At 42.7% G+C, this 19,707-nt stretch overlaps 1 protein-coding gene across 3 annotated transcripts; it reads left to right on the top strand.

Moving 5' to 3' along the window:
- The first annotated feature begins 3,291 nt into the window (after nucleotides 1-3,291).
- Nucleotides 3,292-19,381, top strand: POGLUT3 (protein O-glucosyltransferase 3). 3 transcript variants are annotated; one of them, XM_021286288.2, is made up of 9 exons: nucleotides 3,443-3,582; nucleotides 10,955-11,040; nucleotides 11,438-11,635; nucleotides 13,086-13,372; nucleotides 13,754-13,970; nucleotides 15,334-15,530; nucleotides 16,575-16,769; nucleotides 17,794-17,898; nucleotides 18,735-19,381. In XM_021286288.2, the coding sequence occupies exons 3-9, from the start codon at nucleotides 11,539-11,541 to the stop codon at nucleotides 18,858-18,860; spliced, it is 1,224 nt and encodes a 407-aa protein (XP_021141963.1). In that variant the 5' UTR covers nucleotides 3,443-3,582; nucleotides 10,955-11,040; nucleotides 11,438-11,538; the 3' UTR covers nucleotides 18,861-19,381. The 3 variants fall into 3 exon arrangements, with proteins under 3 accessions (XP_021141964.2, XP_064905020.1, XP_021141963.1); XM_065048948.1 differs by lacking the exon at nucleotides 10,955-11,040 and having other exon boundaries at nucleotides 3,293-3,582; XM_021286289.2 differs by lacking the exons at nucleotides 10,955-11,040; nucleotides 11,438-11,635 and having other exon boundaries at nucleotides 3,292-3,582.
- Nucleotides 19,382-19,707: the final 326 nt, after the last annotated feature.

Here is a 19,707-nt window from a genome sequence, read left to right as displayed (position 1 = left end):
ATCCAGTTGGGGTTTGAAAATCTCTGAGGACAGAGACTGTCCTCAGCCTGACTGTCAACTTGTGCCTCTGCCTGACTGTGCTCATGGGAGAAACATGTTACAGGCTGAGCCTTTCTTCTTTCAACTTATGCCAGATGTTTCTCATCCTTCCACCTCTTCAGTGATGTCCCCAAGGGCACTAAGGGCTTCTGTAAGGTCCATCCCCTCCCTGAAGCCATCTCTGCTCCAGGCTGAACAAGCCCAGCTCTCCCAGCCTTGCCTCACAGGGCCAGTTCTCACCCTCATCATGTGAATGGCCTCCCCTGAATTTGATCAAGTTTATTGATGTCTTCTACTGGGGAACCCAAAACTGGATGCAGCATCTAGATGTGGTCAGACAAGTACTGAGTGGAGGGGAATAACTACTCCCTTCAACCTCTTGGCCCTGGCCCTGTTCATACAGCCCAGGCTGCCATTGGCCATCATTGCTGTCAGGACTTGCTGATGGCCCGTGTCCCCTCACTGTCCACCAGGTACCCCAGAGATGTTCTCTCCGAGCTGCTCCGGGTAACCAGTCCCAGTGCAGGGGTGGCTCCTTCCCAGGGACAGGGCCCCAAAAGCACCAGTAGGCCCTGACCCTCACCTCCAGGGCTTCCCTGCCACCCTGCCCATGGCCCAGGACTCCATTTCAGTCCAGCCTGGAACCATCAGTCCCTGCCCCAGGTGATGCTGTAGGACATTGGTCTCCATCTCCCAAAGCCCTGCCTGTCCGGCCATGGGTCCCACCAAGCCTGCAGGTTGACCTCCCCAGGGCCCCACAGCCATCCCAGAGCTGTGTCTGACCCTGGTTCCCCTCACAGGACCTGATCCTGATCTGCAGATTGATGTCCCTAGCTGCCCTCAGCCCTGCCTGGCCCCAGAAGCTGCTGTGGCCTCTTGGCTGCCCCAGGTGCCGTTTGCCCTGGAGAGGCCCTGCTGCCAGCCATGGTGCTGTGCTCCGCAGCCCCATTCTCCAGGGAGCAGCCCACCCTCACTGCTCCCTGGCATTCAAGTTCAGGACTTTTTGTTGAATTTCATGGCCAATTCCTCCACCCTGTCCAGGTCCTTCAGGGTGGCAGCCCTGCCCTCAAGCACACTGACTAGTTCCTCTAGTCTAGTCATTGCAAACCCAATGATGGAGCTCTGCATCACCTCATCCCAGGCCAGGTCCCTGCAGTGCTCCCTTTGTTACCAGACACCAGGCAGAGAAGGCCCATTAACCAGCCCCCTCTAAGCCCAACCGCCATCCTGATGGTTTTTTACCCATCTGGTTGTTCCCCATCCAGACTGTTGTGGGAGACAGTGTCATCTTTGCAAAATTCAAGGTAAATTACATTCCCTGCTCTCCCCTCATCCATAGAGTCACCCCCGAAGGCAAGTGGGTTGGCCTGGCATGTTTGGCCCTTGGTCAATCCACACTGGCTGCTCCCAGCCACATTCTTCTCCAAATGTGCTCCCAGCTGGTGCAGAGGGAGAGGAAACCACCCTGACTGATCCCTGCTCTGCAGGCAGCAGCCAGGGATGTACTACCTGGCCAAGAAGCACATACGTAACTCCAGATTAACACTGTACATGTTTTCTCTTGCCTGTTGGGAGTATCACACATGGTATGTCAGTGGAGATCTGTGGTTATCTGAGCTGAGGGAGCTTAGGAGACTAAAGACAAAAGCAAGGAGGAAACCAGACTTGATAATTCCACTTTCAGGGAACCTGTTTTTCATGGTCTGTATGCACAGAGACTTGAAGTTCATGTTATTCAAAACCATGCAATGCTCATTCATGCTTGCCTTGTTTTGCATGTGAAAATCCAGGCTTGCATGGAACCTTGATTTAATTATCCTTGTAATGCCCCACCCCCTATGTACCAACACTCCAAAATATCTGCTAATAGCAGTAGAGGTGCTTCTGACAAAAATCATACAACCACCTTAGGAGACAAATAATTGGGGGTTTTCCGTTTATTCATTTTCTATCATTTTACATAGAATCACAGAAGCACAGAATGTCAGGGATTGGAAGGGACCTCAAAAGATCATCTAGTCCAATCCCCCTGCCGGAGCAGGAACACCCAGATGAGGTTACACAGGAATGTGTCCAGGCGGGTGTTGAATGTCTCCAGAAAAGGAGACTCCACAACCCCCCTGGGCAACCTGTTCCAGTGTCCGTCACCCTCACTGAGAAGAAGTTTCTTCTCAAATTTAAGTGGAACCTTTTGTGTTCCAGTTCAAACCCGTTACCCCTTGTCCTATCATTGGTTGTCACGGAGAAGAGCCTGGCTCCATCCTCGTGACACTCACCCTTTATATATCTGTAAACATTAATGAGGTCACCCCTCAGTCTCCTCTTCTCCAAGCTAAAGAGACCCAGCTCCCTCAGCCTTTCCTCATAAGGGAGATGAAGTTACTTTGTTGTTACATTTTCTAGAGAAGAATACCATGATCCCCCTTTCCTCATCACTGTACATTACACCACTGACAAGGGCCACTTGTCATATCTTGCCCACCGGCCCTAGTAGCACCATCAGCTCTGTAACGTGGGTGCGTGCCTGGTCTGTGCTGGGACAGTGGAATGGGGTGCTGGGTGTCAGCACACATGAACAGGGTCCCTACTCTGTCCTTCCCTTTAAATACTGTGGGAAATCCTAGAAACAGCGAGGAGGAATATTAAATTATGGTGTGGTTGGTTTTTGCCTTTTTTTTGGTGGTGGGTTTGGGTTTGTGTTTGTTTCAGTTACAGGCATCTCTGTCTGTACACAAGCTGATACAGGTGGTAACAATTAATAAGCTTCAGACAAATATGTTTGTTTGTTTGTTTTTCTCTTTAAGTTCCAGACCAGCTGTTCAGCTGCCGGCTGAATTGTATCCTAAAACACAGTTAACTTGTTGCTTAGGGGAGAATCACGGTTTGGCCCGCACAGCGCCCATAGAGAAGGGAAAGAAAACCTCTGAGGACATGAGAACGCTGGGTTCAGCGCACCCGAGGAAAGGGCTCTGCGGGTCATCCCTCGCTCTCCCACCAGCTTCACTCTGTTTCCCCAGCTCTCTGGAGGTGCACGGAGCCAGACCCTGGAACTGCGCTGGGACCCAGGGACCGCTGCCTCCTTCCCTCCACGGCCGCAGCCCCGCGGGCACCCGGGGATCCGGACACCCCGTATTCCGCAGCGCAGCCGAAGCGCCGCCGGGCCCGGCCCGCAGCGAGCTGCCCCCCCTACCCCGGCACTGCCCAGGCCCGGCGGGCCGCCCCGCGGGGCGGGGAGCGGGCGGCGGCTGCCTCGGGGAGCGGGCGGGGGCCGCGCAGGCCCGGAGGAGGCCCTGGCTCCCCGCTCCGAGCGGGCGCGGCCAGCGGGGCCCGGCGGCGGGGCCATGGGGAGCCGCGGGCTGCTACCGCTGCTGCTGGGCGCCGCGTTGCCGCTGCTGCGGCCGGCGGAGGCGGCGGAGCCCGTCAGCGCCGAGCGGAGCCTGGTGTGGGGCCCCGGGCTGAACGCGGGGCTCACGCTGCCCGTGCGGTACTTCTACATCCAGGCGGTCAGCCCGGACGGACGGAACTTCTCCCGCTCCCCGCCAGGTACGTATGTGTGCCCGCGGGATGGAGACTGCCCGCGGCTGCCGCTTTCCCGGAGGTGCTGGTCGGAGCTGCCCAGCCCTTCCCCGCCCTTCCCTTTTCCCTCTTCCCTTTCCATCTTCCTTTCTCCTTCTTTCTTCCCCTTCCTCTCTTCCTCTTTCTCTCTTCCTCTCCTTCCCCCGTCCCGAGCGCTTCCCTGTGCCGCATCGGCCCCTGGCTGCCCCCCGGCCCCGCTCAGCATCCCGCCCGCTCCCGCATGGCCCGGGACACGCAGGTCCGGCGGTGAGCGGCGCACATGGTCAGACCTCCATGAGCCGGGAGCCTCGTTCCGTACAGCTCTGCCCCTCACCCACCGCCTCCTCTAAACACTGTGTGCTCTACAGCAACAACTAACAAGCTCAAAACAAGCCAATGCTGACCAGAGCTAGTGGATGGAAAGAAATCCCAGCACCCTGCTCACAAGTGCTAACGTGGTTATCTTTAACGCTGCACACACACCAGTTGATTTACATTTTTGTCTTGGTAAGCGCGGCACTCTGGGCTCCGTTATCCTACTGTTGCTCCGCTAGGAAGGAGTGATTTTCATCTCTGGTTTGCCCAGCACAAGCACAAAATCTCCCATGACACTTCTTCTGAGCAGGGAGCTGGGGTTTGGTCCTGCAGTCCAGGGGTTGTGTGCCAGTCGGCTGTTTTAAACTGCAAGTTAATTCCACATGTTCTCTCTATATTAATGGTTTTAATTTAGACTAAAAATAACTTGCATTGTGGATTTCATAATGAAGATAACCCTGATGTCGATGTCCAGTGGGAATCTGGTGTTGCTAGTTTCTACAAGGTAGAGTTGGGTATTTTGCTCTGGATTATTTACTATTCACATAGATGGTGCTGAGAAGATATCTACCAAGTATACACAGCTTCTGTGTGCTGTGGTGAGAAGACTGCTGCTTGTGAAATGAAAGAATAGGCATGTATTACACAGGTTCTGTCTTCCGTCTGGCAGAACCCCAGATACTTCAGGTCTGGCCTTTCTGCAGCTGCTGTTGCAACTTGGTGCTGGGCTGCAGCACAGCTTTGTCATTGCACTGGAGAATGCGACTGCATGCTCACTGATTTCAGCCGTGCAGGGAGAGCCTTGCGTTCAAACAACAGGTTGCTAAGGATAGAAAGATGTCAAACTCAATTCAATCCTGACACTAGTTTGAGTCTTACAAGCTACACTGATAGGATGCAGTTACTGAGAACCTAATTCTGACCTCAGTGTGTTTATATATGTCTGTATTTATATTAATAAATTCAGTGTATTTGGGAGTATTTCCAGGTCCTCCTGCCTTCTGGCACAGAGCAGTCTCCATTCATACCGTGATGTTCTGTAGCCTCCAAACCGAGGCTTTGATAGGCGCTGCTGACAGGGAAGAGCTGTTGGCTTTGCCCGTGTCAACTGCTGAGCTGTGCCCAGAGTTATTCAGGAGAGTGCCAAGGGTGCTTTAAGAATTTAGCAGTACAGTTGATCATGTTCCAGTGCATGAGCCTGTTTAATGTACTCATAGAGACACGGGCTATAGATGTCAGTTTTCAAATTATTCTAAATGTTCAAATTCTATTGATAAAATGTCAGTAAGAATTACAGTTAATAATATTTATTAAGGCACTGCTTTTGATATAAGCTAAATACATCTCAGAATATCCCTGCTGGGATAGCTGAATAAATCCACATTATCACCTCCATTGCACAAACAAGAATACTGCGATCAGAGCAGTTAAGGCTTCCCATTTGTAAAACTTGTCCTAATCTATTAATAAATTCTGGTTTGTATGGATTAGAATTTCAGTCAAGTAGGACAGTACTTACTGATATGCAGCATGAAACTTCTATGGGATAATTGGTAGATTTTCAATACAGATGAGTTTTCTGAGTGTCAAGTCTAATCACCAGAATTAACGTACACCATTGTATACCACACAATACTTTAGACCTCCACGCTGTAACTCTTTGACTCATCTTTTTAGGAAGAAGTCAAATGATGTAGAGTTCAGTCTCACTAGAATAAGTATTCCAAAAGTTAAAAAAATCACTGCCGAAAATGCAGAACTTACTTTTAATATAAAACTTCATGATGTTTTCTTTGGATGCTTGCATCCCTTTATCCTTCGTTTCTGATAGGTTTTCCCCCATGTTTAACCACTGCCCACCATGTCTCTATGTATGATTGACCATGACAATGTCATCTGTTAACTGCTTTTCAGATCATCTACATACTTTGCTGACAAATATTTTCAAGGCCTCCCAGGTATTCCAGCAGGCTTTACCAGATGCTTCCCAGGAGAAGAGTCACACTCCTCCCAGCACTCCGTTCAGTGTAGCTAAGCCGAGCGTATCTTGGCCATGCTCACCTTGCTGCCTGCAGCACTGCAGGACCTCCCTTTAGGTCTTCTCTTGACCATGATGCCTGGGCTTTTCTGATGGTTACACCAACGTCCCACCACAACCCATGTTTCTTTGTCCCTGGATATACGCCCTCACGTCTGACTCTGTTACAGCAGATGCTGCTCAAAGGAGCCCATTTTGCTGAGTGAACCTCTTTTGTTCAACTGCCTCTTTAATGACTGTTGCACCAGTTTATGTCTGCAAAGGAACCAGCAATGATTTCAAGAAACAGTTGAGGAAAAAAACTTGTTTTCTGATCTTTTTGTTTCTCTTTGCGGTGTCAGAAATAGGTGACCAGGTGTTTTGATCTTCTCTAGCAGTTTGCATGAATCAATACCTTGTTGCCTTTTCTCCCTTTCCATCCCTGCATTTCTTCACCTTTTCGTCCATGCATGGAATACCTCTTTTGCAAACCATATGAGAGAGAAAAAAATCCCTGCATAAAGCAAGTTTCATCATCTCGGTTTCTTAAAATTATCCTCTTTTGACTGTGTCTGTATTTTAGTCTCTCTTCAGGATTGGAATATTAATTTTTACTTAAAATGCTGTCCCAGAGAGATTTTCAGGTAGAACAAAAGTACTCGTGGTGGCGATTCAACAAGGACACATTTTTCTTTTACAATTTTTTTGGATTGAGAGAAACAGAAAAATATGAGTGAAAATACCATGCTCACCTTCCTCCAATTTAAAAAAAAGAAGTCAGCAAAAAGCTGTTAAATACTGCGGTAGTACTTAGAGACCTTGTCCCCATTATGCGATGAACGTTGAAAATCATAAACAAAAATCCTGTTGCCTCCAGTGAATGATTTGTACTTGCATTAAATATTAAGTCTCCCTTTTCTTCCCTTCCCTTTCAGTGGAGTTTACTTTTTCTCAGAAAGCTTTGTTATCAGGTCACTCTTCCCTCATCAGATGCTTCCTGCATCCAAACTGCCACCAACTAAAACATCTTTGGGTAGATCTGGAGCTCCTCATGTCTCTAGAGGGGTAACTACACAACCAGCGTGGAACAGAGACCCACTTAGTTATTTCCTGCAGCTGAGGACAAGGAGAACAAATTCAGTAGTATTTAACTTGTGGTTTCTCAATATTCACTCATTTTTATGATAACTGAAAAATTTTTCTCTGGTAGGAAAGCTCTATAGCCAGTTACATTGTTTTGTAAAATGGATAGAAAGAGACAAATACATAATATCAACAGGAAACTATTTTCTTTGCGGTCCTACCTCATGACATGCTCTGGATTCCAAGGCTGCTTCATCCAAATACTACTCTGTGATAGTCATAGGGAGAGGACAGTTGGCGTTGTTGGCTGCTTTTAAGCCAATTGGAAGAGTTGGTTGTGACCGGCAGTAACATTTAGAGGCAGAGATGTTCGGTCCTCCGGGAGAGTCATTCATGGAATCCATTGCCAAATTCAAAAGGAGGGGTCTCACTCCTGCATTAAGACATCTGGCAGGATTTAGCTGAATGAGGAACAGAAATTGTTACTCACCTTTGGAAATATGTGTCTTTCCTCTTATTTGGACTACAGCTCCACACTGTGTTCATGCAAAAGACCATTTATGAGGAAACCAACTGCCTGACATTTTCTTCTCAAGCCTTTCCAAAGACTTACCACAGTCTTAGTGTTTGTGCTGGTACTAGATTCAGACTCTCTGAAGTCTCTTCCCTCTGGTAGAGTGAAAAGCAGATACTTCGGCCATAAAAGTATGGATCATAAAACCAAAAATTAATAAAATGCTGTCCCAACTGTCTTAGACCTGAGTATGTTGTCCTTCTCATTTAATAGAAGTGTTCCCAAACCTTAACCACAGGGGTCAAGCTTTTGCAGTGCCATCCTCGTTGTCATTTGTTCATTTTCTCTGTAATCCAAATCCAAGAGAAGTCTAATTCCTTCAGAGTCATTGTGAAGAATGAAAATCTCAATAGTCTTTTTCTTCTGAAGAAGTCCTTTCCCGTTGCTTTCCTAGCTTCCTGGATATTCAAGGCTTGCCTCTCCTCGCTCAAGAATGGTCCACCCCTACCTGCAGGAAATCAAATAAAGATGTCAGGAGGCCTGTAGGGATGAAGAAGGGTCTTCTGACTAAATGGAGGGAGAAGGAAGTGCACAAGAGGTAGAAGCAGGGGAAGGTGACCAAGGAGAAATACAGAGATGCTGTCTGATCAGGCAGGGGTGAGATTAGGAAAGCCAAAGCTCTTCTGGAGTTGAATCTGGTGAGGGCTGTGAAAGGCAACAAGAAAGGATTCTACAAGTACATCAACAGCAAAAGGGATCTAGAGAAAATGTGAGCTTGCTGCTGAATCGGCCAGGGCACCTGGTGACAAATGACACAGAAAAAGGTACCGAAATACCTTCCTTGCCTGAGTTGTTACTGGTAAGACCAGCCTTCAGGAATCCCAGGCCCTTGTGACCAGAGGGGAAGTCTGGCACAAAAAAGACCTACCCTTGGTGGAGGAGGATCAGGTTAGGGAACACTTAAAAATCTGGACAATGGCATGCACCCACAAGTGCCCAGGGAGCTGCTTAACGTCACTGCGAGATCACTTCTGGTTATTTTTGGAAGATTACAATGAATGAGAGAGGTTCTTAAAGACTGGAAGAAGTCATGTGAAATTCAATCTGAAGAGAAGAAAAAGGTTTGGTTTTTTTTTATCATGCGAGTGGTCAAACACTGGAGCAGATTACCCAGAGAGATTGTGGAGTCTCCATTTGTGGAGATACTCAAAACTCAACAGGGCACGGTCCTGGAGAGCCTGCTTAGGCTGACTCTTTTGAGTAGGGGCATTGGACTAGATGATCTCAAGAGGTCCCTCCCAAACTCAACAGTACTACGATTCTCATTACTCTGTGTTTTTCCATCATGTTTCCATTATTAAGTGTTGCATGGTACAACATGATCTTGCACAGGGTGAAGAAGAGCTGAAGGATATATTTAGAAATAACCCGACTACTCTGAATAGTTCTGGATATCTGACTCATGGACAGTTTTGAAATGGGCTACAGGATTCAGGATGATTCCAGGAGGAGAAAACAAATGGGGAACTATAATTCCTTGTTTCCCATAACTTCCTTTGATGCCTATAATTCTTGTGTTATCAGACAGAAGTTTTGAAACAAGTATCTTCTCTGTAATACATAATAACATATTGGAAAAATAACTTAGGATGTTTTTGATACAACAAGTACCAGAATGTGCAAATGGGGGATTAAGCAGTCATGGAACACTGAATGCCATTAAAATTATGTGTATACAAGTTGTGATTTTTCAAGTCCTTTGCTTGCAGATTTCTAGAAGGGCGAGGCAGTAAGTTCAAAAGTATTCCTCTGTCTTTTCTTTGTTCTTACTACCTTGCACTTCTCTGCTAGTGACAGTGTGATGCAAGATACCGATTTGGTTTAAAGGTCAATTGTCTGTGATCATACGGCCATTCCTACATTATCAATGTGGTTCTACTTTATGTCATCTTGAAACGTCATCAGTAGCTAAATGGAAAAAATATATGAAGGGGGCAAAGCCATACTTTTCTGCCTCTTCTCTGATAATGACTGCTTGCAGATATACGAAAACAAGTCAAAGAGCTCCCAAATAGGGAGCCAGTCTGAGTCAGTTCTACTCACATAGACCCAAGCTGTAGAGATCCAAAGCTGTGATGGTCTTAGATCTAAACCAATATACCCCTCACAGAAATTCTTCTGGAGTTTAAGTCTATTAGCAGTGCTTGAGCTGTCCTTGGACTTGCCCAAGGAAATGTTACACTGCATAACAACAGCTAATGTTTCTTCAGCCCACCCCCTAGGCAGGCAGGGGGGTGTCCACCCATCACTCCTCTGAAAAGGAAGTACCGAGTCTCTGGAGCAACCTTAACATTCCTTTACCTCTTGGAAGTCAGAAGTGCACTTTTGGAAACCATTCTAGATGGATACTTAGTCAAACTAGGTCTTCTCATGATAGATCTGCTGGCTGCCAAAGACAATTTTCTGCATCCCTTAGTCAGTGTGAGTGCTGCTTGCCACACTGGCACTCCAAGAAAGAATGAATGCTTATTTTATTTCCTCAGTATGTTGTCAAATGAGCATATTGTGACTGGCTTCTTGGTATCTTTAGCTGGCATGGCCTTAGAATAGTAAGAAAATGGAGGGCTGATTACAAATAATCTACGTTTTATAGTCTTACATTAAAAAACAAAGCAGAAGAGAGGGTGTGTTCATCCTTGAGAGATGCGTCTGCTCACAACCATTGACCATATGTTCATTTATAGAGGGATCCACTCTGACAACAGTATCTGGAAGAATCTGATTTACTCAGGGTGACAGTTCTCTGTTTGAATAGGTATGACATCTGTTGTCAGGAAATATGCTTCTGAAATCATAAGGATTCTGCCTAGTTTAGTCTGGAGACTCATGCACAGTAGTTCACTTGAATCCAATTTCAAGATGCAGTGCTCTAAGAATGACATGATTGATCATTAAATGACTCTTGTAATTATATACCACACTGGTGGCTTATCACTGTCCTATTTGTGGATGTAAAGTATGTTAAGATTTGGACTGTATAGAGATAACTGTAATATCTCAGTCTTTTAGTGCTGCTGGAAGACATTCAGACTGGATTTTTTCAGTTTCATTTCTTTCTGAATGTTATAATATCTAGTGGTAACATTAATTACATTTGTTTGGTTTGTAGTGGTTGGACTATAACATTTTGTGAATAATCTGTCCCCCTCCTTTTTGAAGAATAAAGTTGATGATCACCATTTGTGACAGGAATAAGGGAACATGACAGATTTATGTTCATGCATATTCATGTTGTCCACAAAATTTTCCATGCCCAGTTAAAAAGTCACAGTGCATTAACAATGAACTGCTGGTGATCTCTTTAAGCACAGGTCAGACGGATGTCCAGGAAACATTTCTGTTACCATTCTCTTATCCCTGCTTTTCCGCAGCTGGGGCTTTAAATGTGCAAGACAGTCAGCTGCAGCCCAAAGGTGAACAGTTTGTATCTGACCCCTGCATGCCTTTCCACCAGCTGGCAAGTATTCTTTTCTCCTGTTATTTTAACTCACTTTCCTCCCTCTTACTCTAGAGGAAACGATTGTTCCTCAGAGCGCTGACTTGAAAACTTAATATTAAACTAATCTTTGCTTCAAAATACTGTTAGCCTTATCATTTATCATATTTATCACTGATCATACTTAACTTTTTATCTCCATCTACAGGTTTTCCATTTATTAGGTATGTGATGATCAAGAAAATTTGGTAGGATGATCTTCCATCACTGGAAATCAATTTTACCAACTTGGTGTAATAAAAAAATTTCCAGTGCAAAGTTAAATTCAATTCCATGGAGTTTGCTGTCACCTTTCTTTCATATATGTGATTCTAATAGATTAAAGTGCTTTTATCTGTTTTTATTTTCCTCTTGTCAGGAAAAACACAGTTTAAAGTGGCAATTAAAGCACTTTCTCCAAAAGAAGGCACCAGAATTTACACTCCTCGCCCTTTGGATAGAAATGATGGCACATTTCTTATGCGGTATCGGATGTATGGGAGTGTCAGAAAAGGGTTAAAAATTGAGATACTTTATGGTGATCAGCATGTAGCTCAGTCTCCTTATATTCTGAAAGGTAAGGGAAGTTTTTGAGTTAATGTAATGTATGATGGTGGCTACAGAAATGTTATGGACTGATTTACAGTTAGAGGAAGAGGTGGGAAACTAGAGGCTGGTTTGCCCTTGTTCGTGTAGTCTCCTCACAAACGTTCTCCTTATACAGAGAAGTAAGCAGAGACAGTCTCTATACATTGCTAAGCTACAGGACCTAGATGTATAAGCATGTAGACTGTGGCCTCTTGACGTTAAGGTGGCGTGTCTGGACATCTCTTCCCTCTTGCATAAGGATGTGGATCTCTTTAGCTTTGGTAGGAAATAAGAGATCAAGGCTTGTATTTTTATTGTTTTCAAGCAAGTTTTCACTTAAACATTGTGTTATTTTTATCTGAAGTAGAAAATATTACCTGCAAATCAAGGAGTTTGTGCTGTTCCCAACACTTTATAATTCAAATGTCTGTGATTTCTAAAATTTGTGATCCTTCATAACAACAAATACAGTATTTCTTTATCCAGGCAATTTTTAGCTTGCTTTCCATTAGCAGGGTTTAATTCAGTGCAGGTCTATAGTATGGAAGAACTATTTAAAAGCAGGGAAAACAAGGCAAATTATTCTCTCATTCCAGATCTGTTGCGTTAGGTTCCTTCTCTTGCTCTCAAATGGACAGCTGTGTAGCAAGGCAGAAGAGAATATAAATTACTTCTTTGGAGAGTCTTATTTCAGCTCACCACTACTACTTCTAACCAGAATCTGGTAATGATGGTGGTGGACGTTTTCTTGTTGTTGTTTGTTTGCTTTAGTAGAATTTCCTAAACACAAACTTAGAAATGTCTTCAAACTGAAATAAAACTACCCTGAGCCCTCAAGGTAGTGATATGCTTTCTTGTTGCTGGGGCACATTTGCCAGCAGCCGTGATACTATGACATGACGGAGCCTGTTTTGATTAGAAGTCTATGAAGTAAGGGCTTTTTTTTACACTCTGTAAGACTCTTGCTTATACCTAAGCTCTCTGCCTCAAAAGGACAGAAATAACAGTTGTTTATACATTAAAGAAAACACCTTATGCAAGAGGTAGTGACTACTTTATCAAAGTTCTGGATTTGGCTAAAATTGAAACTATAATACCGGAGATTTGGTAGCTGTGGGCAATTAGTACAATTTTGAATATTCTATGATGTTGACAGGTAGCACAATGATGGAGCTTCATTTTGCAGATTAGTTTTACCCTGATAACAAAACCCCTATTATACTGATTTCTGAAAAGAGAATAATGGTGCTGTTTTCTCAATGACACTGCTAAATCCCAGAAATGTTATATGGAGGATGATTTCTGAGGAAAACATTAGAAAACGGGGAATAAAAAATGCTAGGCCACAGTAACGTCTACATTTATTTGCCCATGTGCTTGGGGGATTATGATTGATGTAGAATCACAAATATGAACTCTCAATGCCTTGTTTTCTGTAGGACCAGTTTATCATGAATATTGTGACTGTCCTGAAGAGGACCCTGAGATATGGCAGAACATTATGTCTTGTCCATCCCAAGAACCTCAGATTACAAAGGACTTCATTTCTTTTCCCACCATTGACCTTCAGCGAATGCTTAAGGAAATCCCAGCAAAGTTCAGTCAAAACAGAGGTGCTATCGTTCATTACACTATTCTCAATAATCATATATACCGTCGTTCCTTAGGGAAGTATACAGACTTCAAAATGTTCTCTGATGAAATGCTCCTGTCACTGGCAAGAAAGGTATTGGTTTTGATCACTTAAGACTGGCAATACTGCATTTGTTGTTGTATCTTCAGATTCATAATTCCTGAAGTAAGATTTGACTTGTTTTTTCATGAAGGTGACAGTGTATCTTTAAGGATGAGGCGTTACCCAACGTGTGGGGCTTGAACAGCAATGAAATTGCTAGGAAGGCTGCGCTCCTTTCCCTGCCCTCTGTGAATGTTCCTTTCATACCTGCTTGCAGGGCAGAAACTTGAAATTCGTTCATACCTTAAGCTCAGCTTATATTGTCTTGTAGGTTTATTGATTCCGCATAACATAAGAGAACTGAGGAATATAAGTAGGAGTGACAAACAGCTTCTGTCTTTGTCTTATTACCTTCCTTGGCTATACATTTAGGTTCGTCTTCCTGATGTGGAGTTTTATCTTAATGTTGGAGATTGGCCAGTTGAGTATCGGAAAGCTAATGATACACCTGGTCCCATACCTGTCATTTCATGGTGTGGCTCAGTGGATTCAAGAGATATCATCCTTCCAACGTATGATGTAACCCACTCAACTCTTGAGACCCTACGTGGTGTCACAAATGATCTCCTTTCTATTCAAGGAAATACAGGTAAATTGGTGATCGTGGATTTCAAAAGAGAATTTGTAAATTCCATCAAAGCAAGTTGCATTCAAATAATGTGTTAAAGTCTCCAGTTCACAACTGCCTTAGGAAGTCTCTTAATACAAGCAGGTTAGTCTTTATGGATTGTGAACACTTCCAACTCTGCTACTAAGCAGGTGTTTAATATGGATTTAGAGCCAAAAATTAAGAAGTTCAGTTTACAATAATGGTGAATTTTAACTTAAAGGTATCCAGAAGATAGCTACTGTGACCTGTCAAAAGAAACGTAAATGTAATTAAAGGCCTTTCTCCTCAGTGAGGGACTTCAATATGTTCCTTCTAATCAAACAGTAATCATTTTCCTGATGGTGATGTGGTCCAGTGTTCTGTTTACATAAATATGACGTTTAATCCTGAAAGCAGTAAACTAGTACTACGCTGCAGCCTCTTTCAAACAAGAAAATATTGTCTGTATGAAAAAGTAGCCCAAAGTGGGATCTTCTGAATTGTTTTTCCAGCTTTGAAGGAAGAGTCGGCTTTACTGACAGGTGTCTTCCCCCCACACCAGGATACTCATGAATACTTAGGTATCAGATAAATGGCGTGATCAATACCTAAGGAGTAAAACTTGAGTGAGGAGGTATTTGATTAGTCCACAGTTTCTCTTTTCTTTATTAGTATTTAATTAAATTATCAGTTTGAAGCAAGGCATGTTTACTGATTTAGTACAGCTGCTTTTCCCATTAGGACACGATAAGAGCCTACTCCACTTTAGTGGGTCCTTTAATGAAATTTCCAGCAGAAGGTTAAAGAAGGACGTATTTGATGCTTTTAAAAGCAGGCAGTAAGCAGAGATGAATACTTTAAGGCTCTTGCTAAGTATCTTCAGGACACATTAGCCATAGCCACTTTTTCCTTTTTAAGTCACCATTAAGTGATTCCTCAAAGACCTAACCAAATTGCTGGGTAACAGAAGTGAATTTTACTAAAGAAATGTTGGTTATTGTGGTAGGCTTTATAGATGGAGCTCTACTTTAATTATTAGTATTTTACTTACATAATTTGATTATAATCCCTTATGTAGCTTTCAAGAGAGTTCAGGTTATTTAAATATAAAATTGTTGAGTGGAAAGGCAATTCTTTGCTTTTCCTTTAATAAGTGACTCAGTTTCTCATCCCAAAATTCAAGCCAGAACTGGGAATTAAACCCCTATGACTAATAAGTGATTATGGACTCAGGTAAAATCATGCCTGTTTTACCATGTCTCTGAGTGTAATGCCACTGTCAAAACAAGTTCCTTATTTGCACTAAACATATCATGAACATTTCATTACTGTTTGCCTTTATCTTATTACTCAATGCTCATAGGCCCACCGTGGGAAAACAAAACTGAGCAAGCCTTATTTAGAGGTCGAGACAGCCGAGAAGAACGTCTCCATCTTGTCAAGTTATCCAAGGAAAATCCAGAACTACTAGATGCTGGAATAACAGGATATTTCTTCTTCAGAGAAAAAGAAAAAGAGCTGGGAAAGGTTCCACTGATGGGCTTCTTTGACTTCTTTAAGGTAGCAAGCAAATTACAATCTTGAATTAATTTTGCTGTCATGTTCTTACCAACTGAAAATACAAGGCTTAGTTTTGCTCATTCCGTTCAACAAACAAAACAATTATGCTACACTGGGAACACTGGTCCATGCGGGGTAGACAGAGCACCTGTAATCAAAATCATTGTGTGACACAGTTCTGAAGAAAGCCACTGTACTTTTTTCATGGAGTCACTTAGACAGAATTCTTGTTGTGTTTGGGTTTGTGTTTTGTTGTTGTTGTTGTGTTCGTTTGGTTTTGTTTGCTTGGTTGGTTGGTTTTAATAGATTGAGAAATTCCATTTCTCACCATCTGGTTTTCTTTTATTTGGGGTAAATATAAGATCAATGGACACAGCTTGTGTCTATTGGAAGTACCTTATGGATGTCACAAAGCTGTTGCAGTAACAAGTTAGGAAAACAGACAGGTGTTTTTGTTGCACTTTAACATTCAAATTCCACTGCAACAGAGGTATAAAAAGTAAAGGGGACAGAATCCTGTGAAAAGCAATTGTAATTTACAGCAATGCAAATCCTGTTCCAGAGGTTAATATATGAGAAACGCTGTAGCAGCCAAGAGCATCTGCCAGAGTGCTACATTCATGGTTACTTCGAGTATAATGTCTCAGATTGTTTTATATCTATTTTATATGTTTCAGATTATTCTACATAATAATACAACTTCAAGTTAGAATATATGTGCTCTTTTTGAATTTAAGTATAGGTTAGTTTTACTTCCTTCCCAGCTCTACCTCTTGCTCTGTCCCAGGACACTTTAATGGAATACCCACTAGGCAGTTCGTGGGACACGCAGGTTCCCGACTGTCAGTCTTGCCTTGAAAACAGATCCTTTTGCCATTTTGTTAGCCAGGACACCATGAAGCTACACCTGCTTAACACTAAAACAGGTTTGAAGATGAGAATTAATAAACACAGTTATGTCTTGTCTGTGAAAATAATCTTTTATACAGTCAGTGTTCTGATTCCAAGTATTTCACCTTTTTTTCCTCTATTTTCTTATTGTAGTACAAATACCAAGTGAATGTAGACGGGACTGTAGCAGCTTACAGGTTTCCTTACCTCTTGCTGGGGGACAGCCTAGTATTGAAGCAAGATTCCCAGTACTATGAACACTTTTATATTGGATTAAAACCATGGAAACATTATGTTCCAGTTAAGAGAAACTTAGAGGACTTGCTAGAGAAAATAAAATGGGCTAAGGTACGTTCCATTACTAATTCAAGTTCAAAGTGATAAAAGAACACATAGACAACTTAATACTCTCTTGTCTTTGTATTTCCACACATATATTTTGCATGAGCTCTATGGAGATCCTGGGATAAAGGAAGTACATTTTGTTGTTAGTATAAGATGAGAAGGCCTTCATTCAAGTAACCATCTCTGTTCAGGGAAATACTTAAGAATTCATTTTAGGTATGTGCAGAAGTGTTCCATGAGTCAGAACCTTAGCATACTGACTAATGAAGGTAATTTTCAAAGAAACGCCCAGAATCCTAAATGCTACTTAAATTAATTCGACTGCTTTGTTTTAGGTCCTGACTACAACAGAAGTCATTGCATGTTCTGTTTGAATGTACAAAAAATCACTGCTCTCTTAACATGCTCAGAATAAGAGGCTGGAATTCTCTAGCCAAACAAACTGGTACAATTGTGTGATTGAAAACACCATTTGTGCTTTGAGTTTGGCTATTCGGTGTAAAAACATAGAAGTTTTTGTTCTGAGAGTACTGTAGTTCTCTATAAAGAATCAGATGAGAATATGAAAAGCTTTGAAATAGAGACCTAAGCCACTTGAAACTAAGTACATGAATTCAAGCAGAGTTGTTTTTAAAAGGAAGATGTTTAATTGTGTTGCATAGGAGAGGACAACAGCTGCAGCTTTGTCTTCTGTAAAACTAAGTATGTGTGGGAGATGTCAGACCTTATTTTGAAGAGGCTTGTGGACTGGACAAAACACTAGAGCAGTAATAAACTGAGTTTTCAAAATGGTACAATTATCCCTGAGGGTTGTTACTGACAGCCCTAAGGTACCAGTTGTGACCATAAAAGCAGTCCAGTATTTTTAAAAAATTTGCAATTTAAAGTGTGCCGTTGCAGTCTGCCAGGAATTGCACATAAAGTTGCAGATTTGAATGGCTCCTTTAATAAAACTTCTAATGCCAGCCAGGCTTTGAGTAACTTGCCGATTGCTCTATTGGTCATTTGTTTTGTCTCAATTTTCCAGGAAAATAATGAAGAAGCAAGAAAAATTGCTAAAGAAGGACAGCTAGTGGCAAGAGAATTACTTCAGCCTCACAGGCTTTACTGCTACTATTATAAAGTGCTCCAGGTTAGTACAATAGATCACTTTATTACTTTACCTCAGTTGCTACCAATGCTACAAATTTCATATTCAGTTCTTACTTAACAGCAGACATGGTTCATATTATTTACAGGACATCAGTGTGAGGAGCTTTGCTAAAACTTGCTTCATTGTTGAAGAGACAACCTCACAAAATAGTTGTTTTACAGATCAGATATAATTTTTTTTGCCCCCATCACCATGGTCAGACCTGTTTTCAGTGTCACTTGGTGTGTGGTTTCTAATAGATAATCTGTCCACGACCTTATTCCTTTTTCCTTTCGTACTTAGCCCCTCATGTGCCACTCTGCTGCATTACAAAACAATGAATACATGGTAAAGAAATTCCAGAAATATGGCCGGTAGGGTGGTAAGGGGTGAAGCACGCCAGATAGTCATTGCTTCCCTACCAGATGCAAATCTCTAGTGAAAGAAGTTTCTGTTCTCTGAAAGTACTAGATTATTTTTCCTGTTTTGCTGTGCAGAGTTAGACCTTGGCTTCAGCAGCTTGATATGAAGTTTGGAACTGTTCAGTGTACAAAAATGACAGCATTATCTGCATGAAGTGGTTAGGGGCACAAATAATGACAATATTCAAATTACCATTAGTAGTAGGGCAGGGGAAGACATTAAAGGAGGTTTTCAGAGGCAGTGTAGCCTATTAGCAGGTGTGTTATAAAGACACCTTGTAAACAGGTTGTAAACAATGACATAAGGAGCTTGGATAAAGGCAAGTTTGTTAGTGGAAGGGAGGAGGAAAATTCTGTTTCATGAATTACACGTTGGTGCTTATAGCATTCTTAAATGTTGTTTACATATTTCAGAAATATGCCAAACGCCAAGCCAGCAAACCTGAAATACGGGATGGAATGGAACTCGTACCTCAGCCTGATGACAGAGACTCAGTCTGCAGTTGCCACAGGAAAAAGCCTCTAAGGGAAGATCTATAACTGTATCAGATGGAGAAAATCACCCACTTGCAATGCAAGAATTTAAATAGGAATTAAGCTGTGAAATCTAAGACATTTATGCACTAGCAAACATTTTTAGTTATGTATTCTTCTTGTATTTACATAGCCTTTTTCACACTGACTCTGATCTACAACGTTGGTTCCCACAATGTTGTCTCCATGACCACCACCAGACAGATCCCGAGCCCACACTGGGGAGCGTCCGGGGGATCTGTTTGATGATCTGCGCCAGCAGCAAGAACAGCGCGGTGCTGCTCGTGTTCCAGCTGGGACCTGCTTACCAAAGTTTTATGAGGAACCAGTCATCCACAGAAGATCTTCCACGAGTCAGTGCAAGTTATTCTAAAGGAGCATTTGCAACGTACTAAAGCAGTGTTACAATTTCTTCATAAAGTTTACCTCGGTGTGAATTGTTTCTTGTATACAAAACAATTTTATAACTAGACAAAGAAAATGAATATTTGAGATTTATAGATATAAAATCTGGTGTTACTTTGAAATTATTTTGTGGTCTGTGACAGATAAATATTATATCATGTTCTTTATTCTCTTATCAATTTCAGAGGAAAATGGAGAGAAGGGGAAGAGATCAGAATAATATTTTTATAAGCACCATGGCTGTGAATCACCAAAATTAAATGCTGCTTTAAAGCAGACTGTGTAGCTATCACAGTCACACTGCTTTGAGTGCCAAGACACCACCCTGAAGACCTGTTCCCTGCCACTGGCTGTATCTGTAAATGTAGGCCCAGATCCACAGAAGGACTTAGGAACGTCAGGTGAGGCCAGGTGACACACCTGGTGTTTTAGTTCAGCAACACAGTCT

This window comes from Columba livia, chromosome 1, assembly GCF_036013475.1.
Source record: "Columba livia isolate bColLiv1 breed racing homer chromosome 1, bColLiv1.pat.W.v2, whole genome shotgun sequence".
Taxonomy (NCBI): Eukaryota; Metazoa; Chordata; class Aves; order Columbiformes; family Columbidae; genus Columba; species Columba livia.
This window is presented reverse-complemented; position numbering and strand designations above follow the sequence as displayed.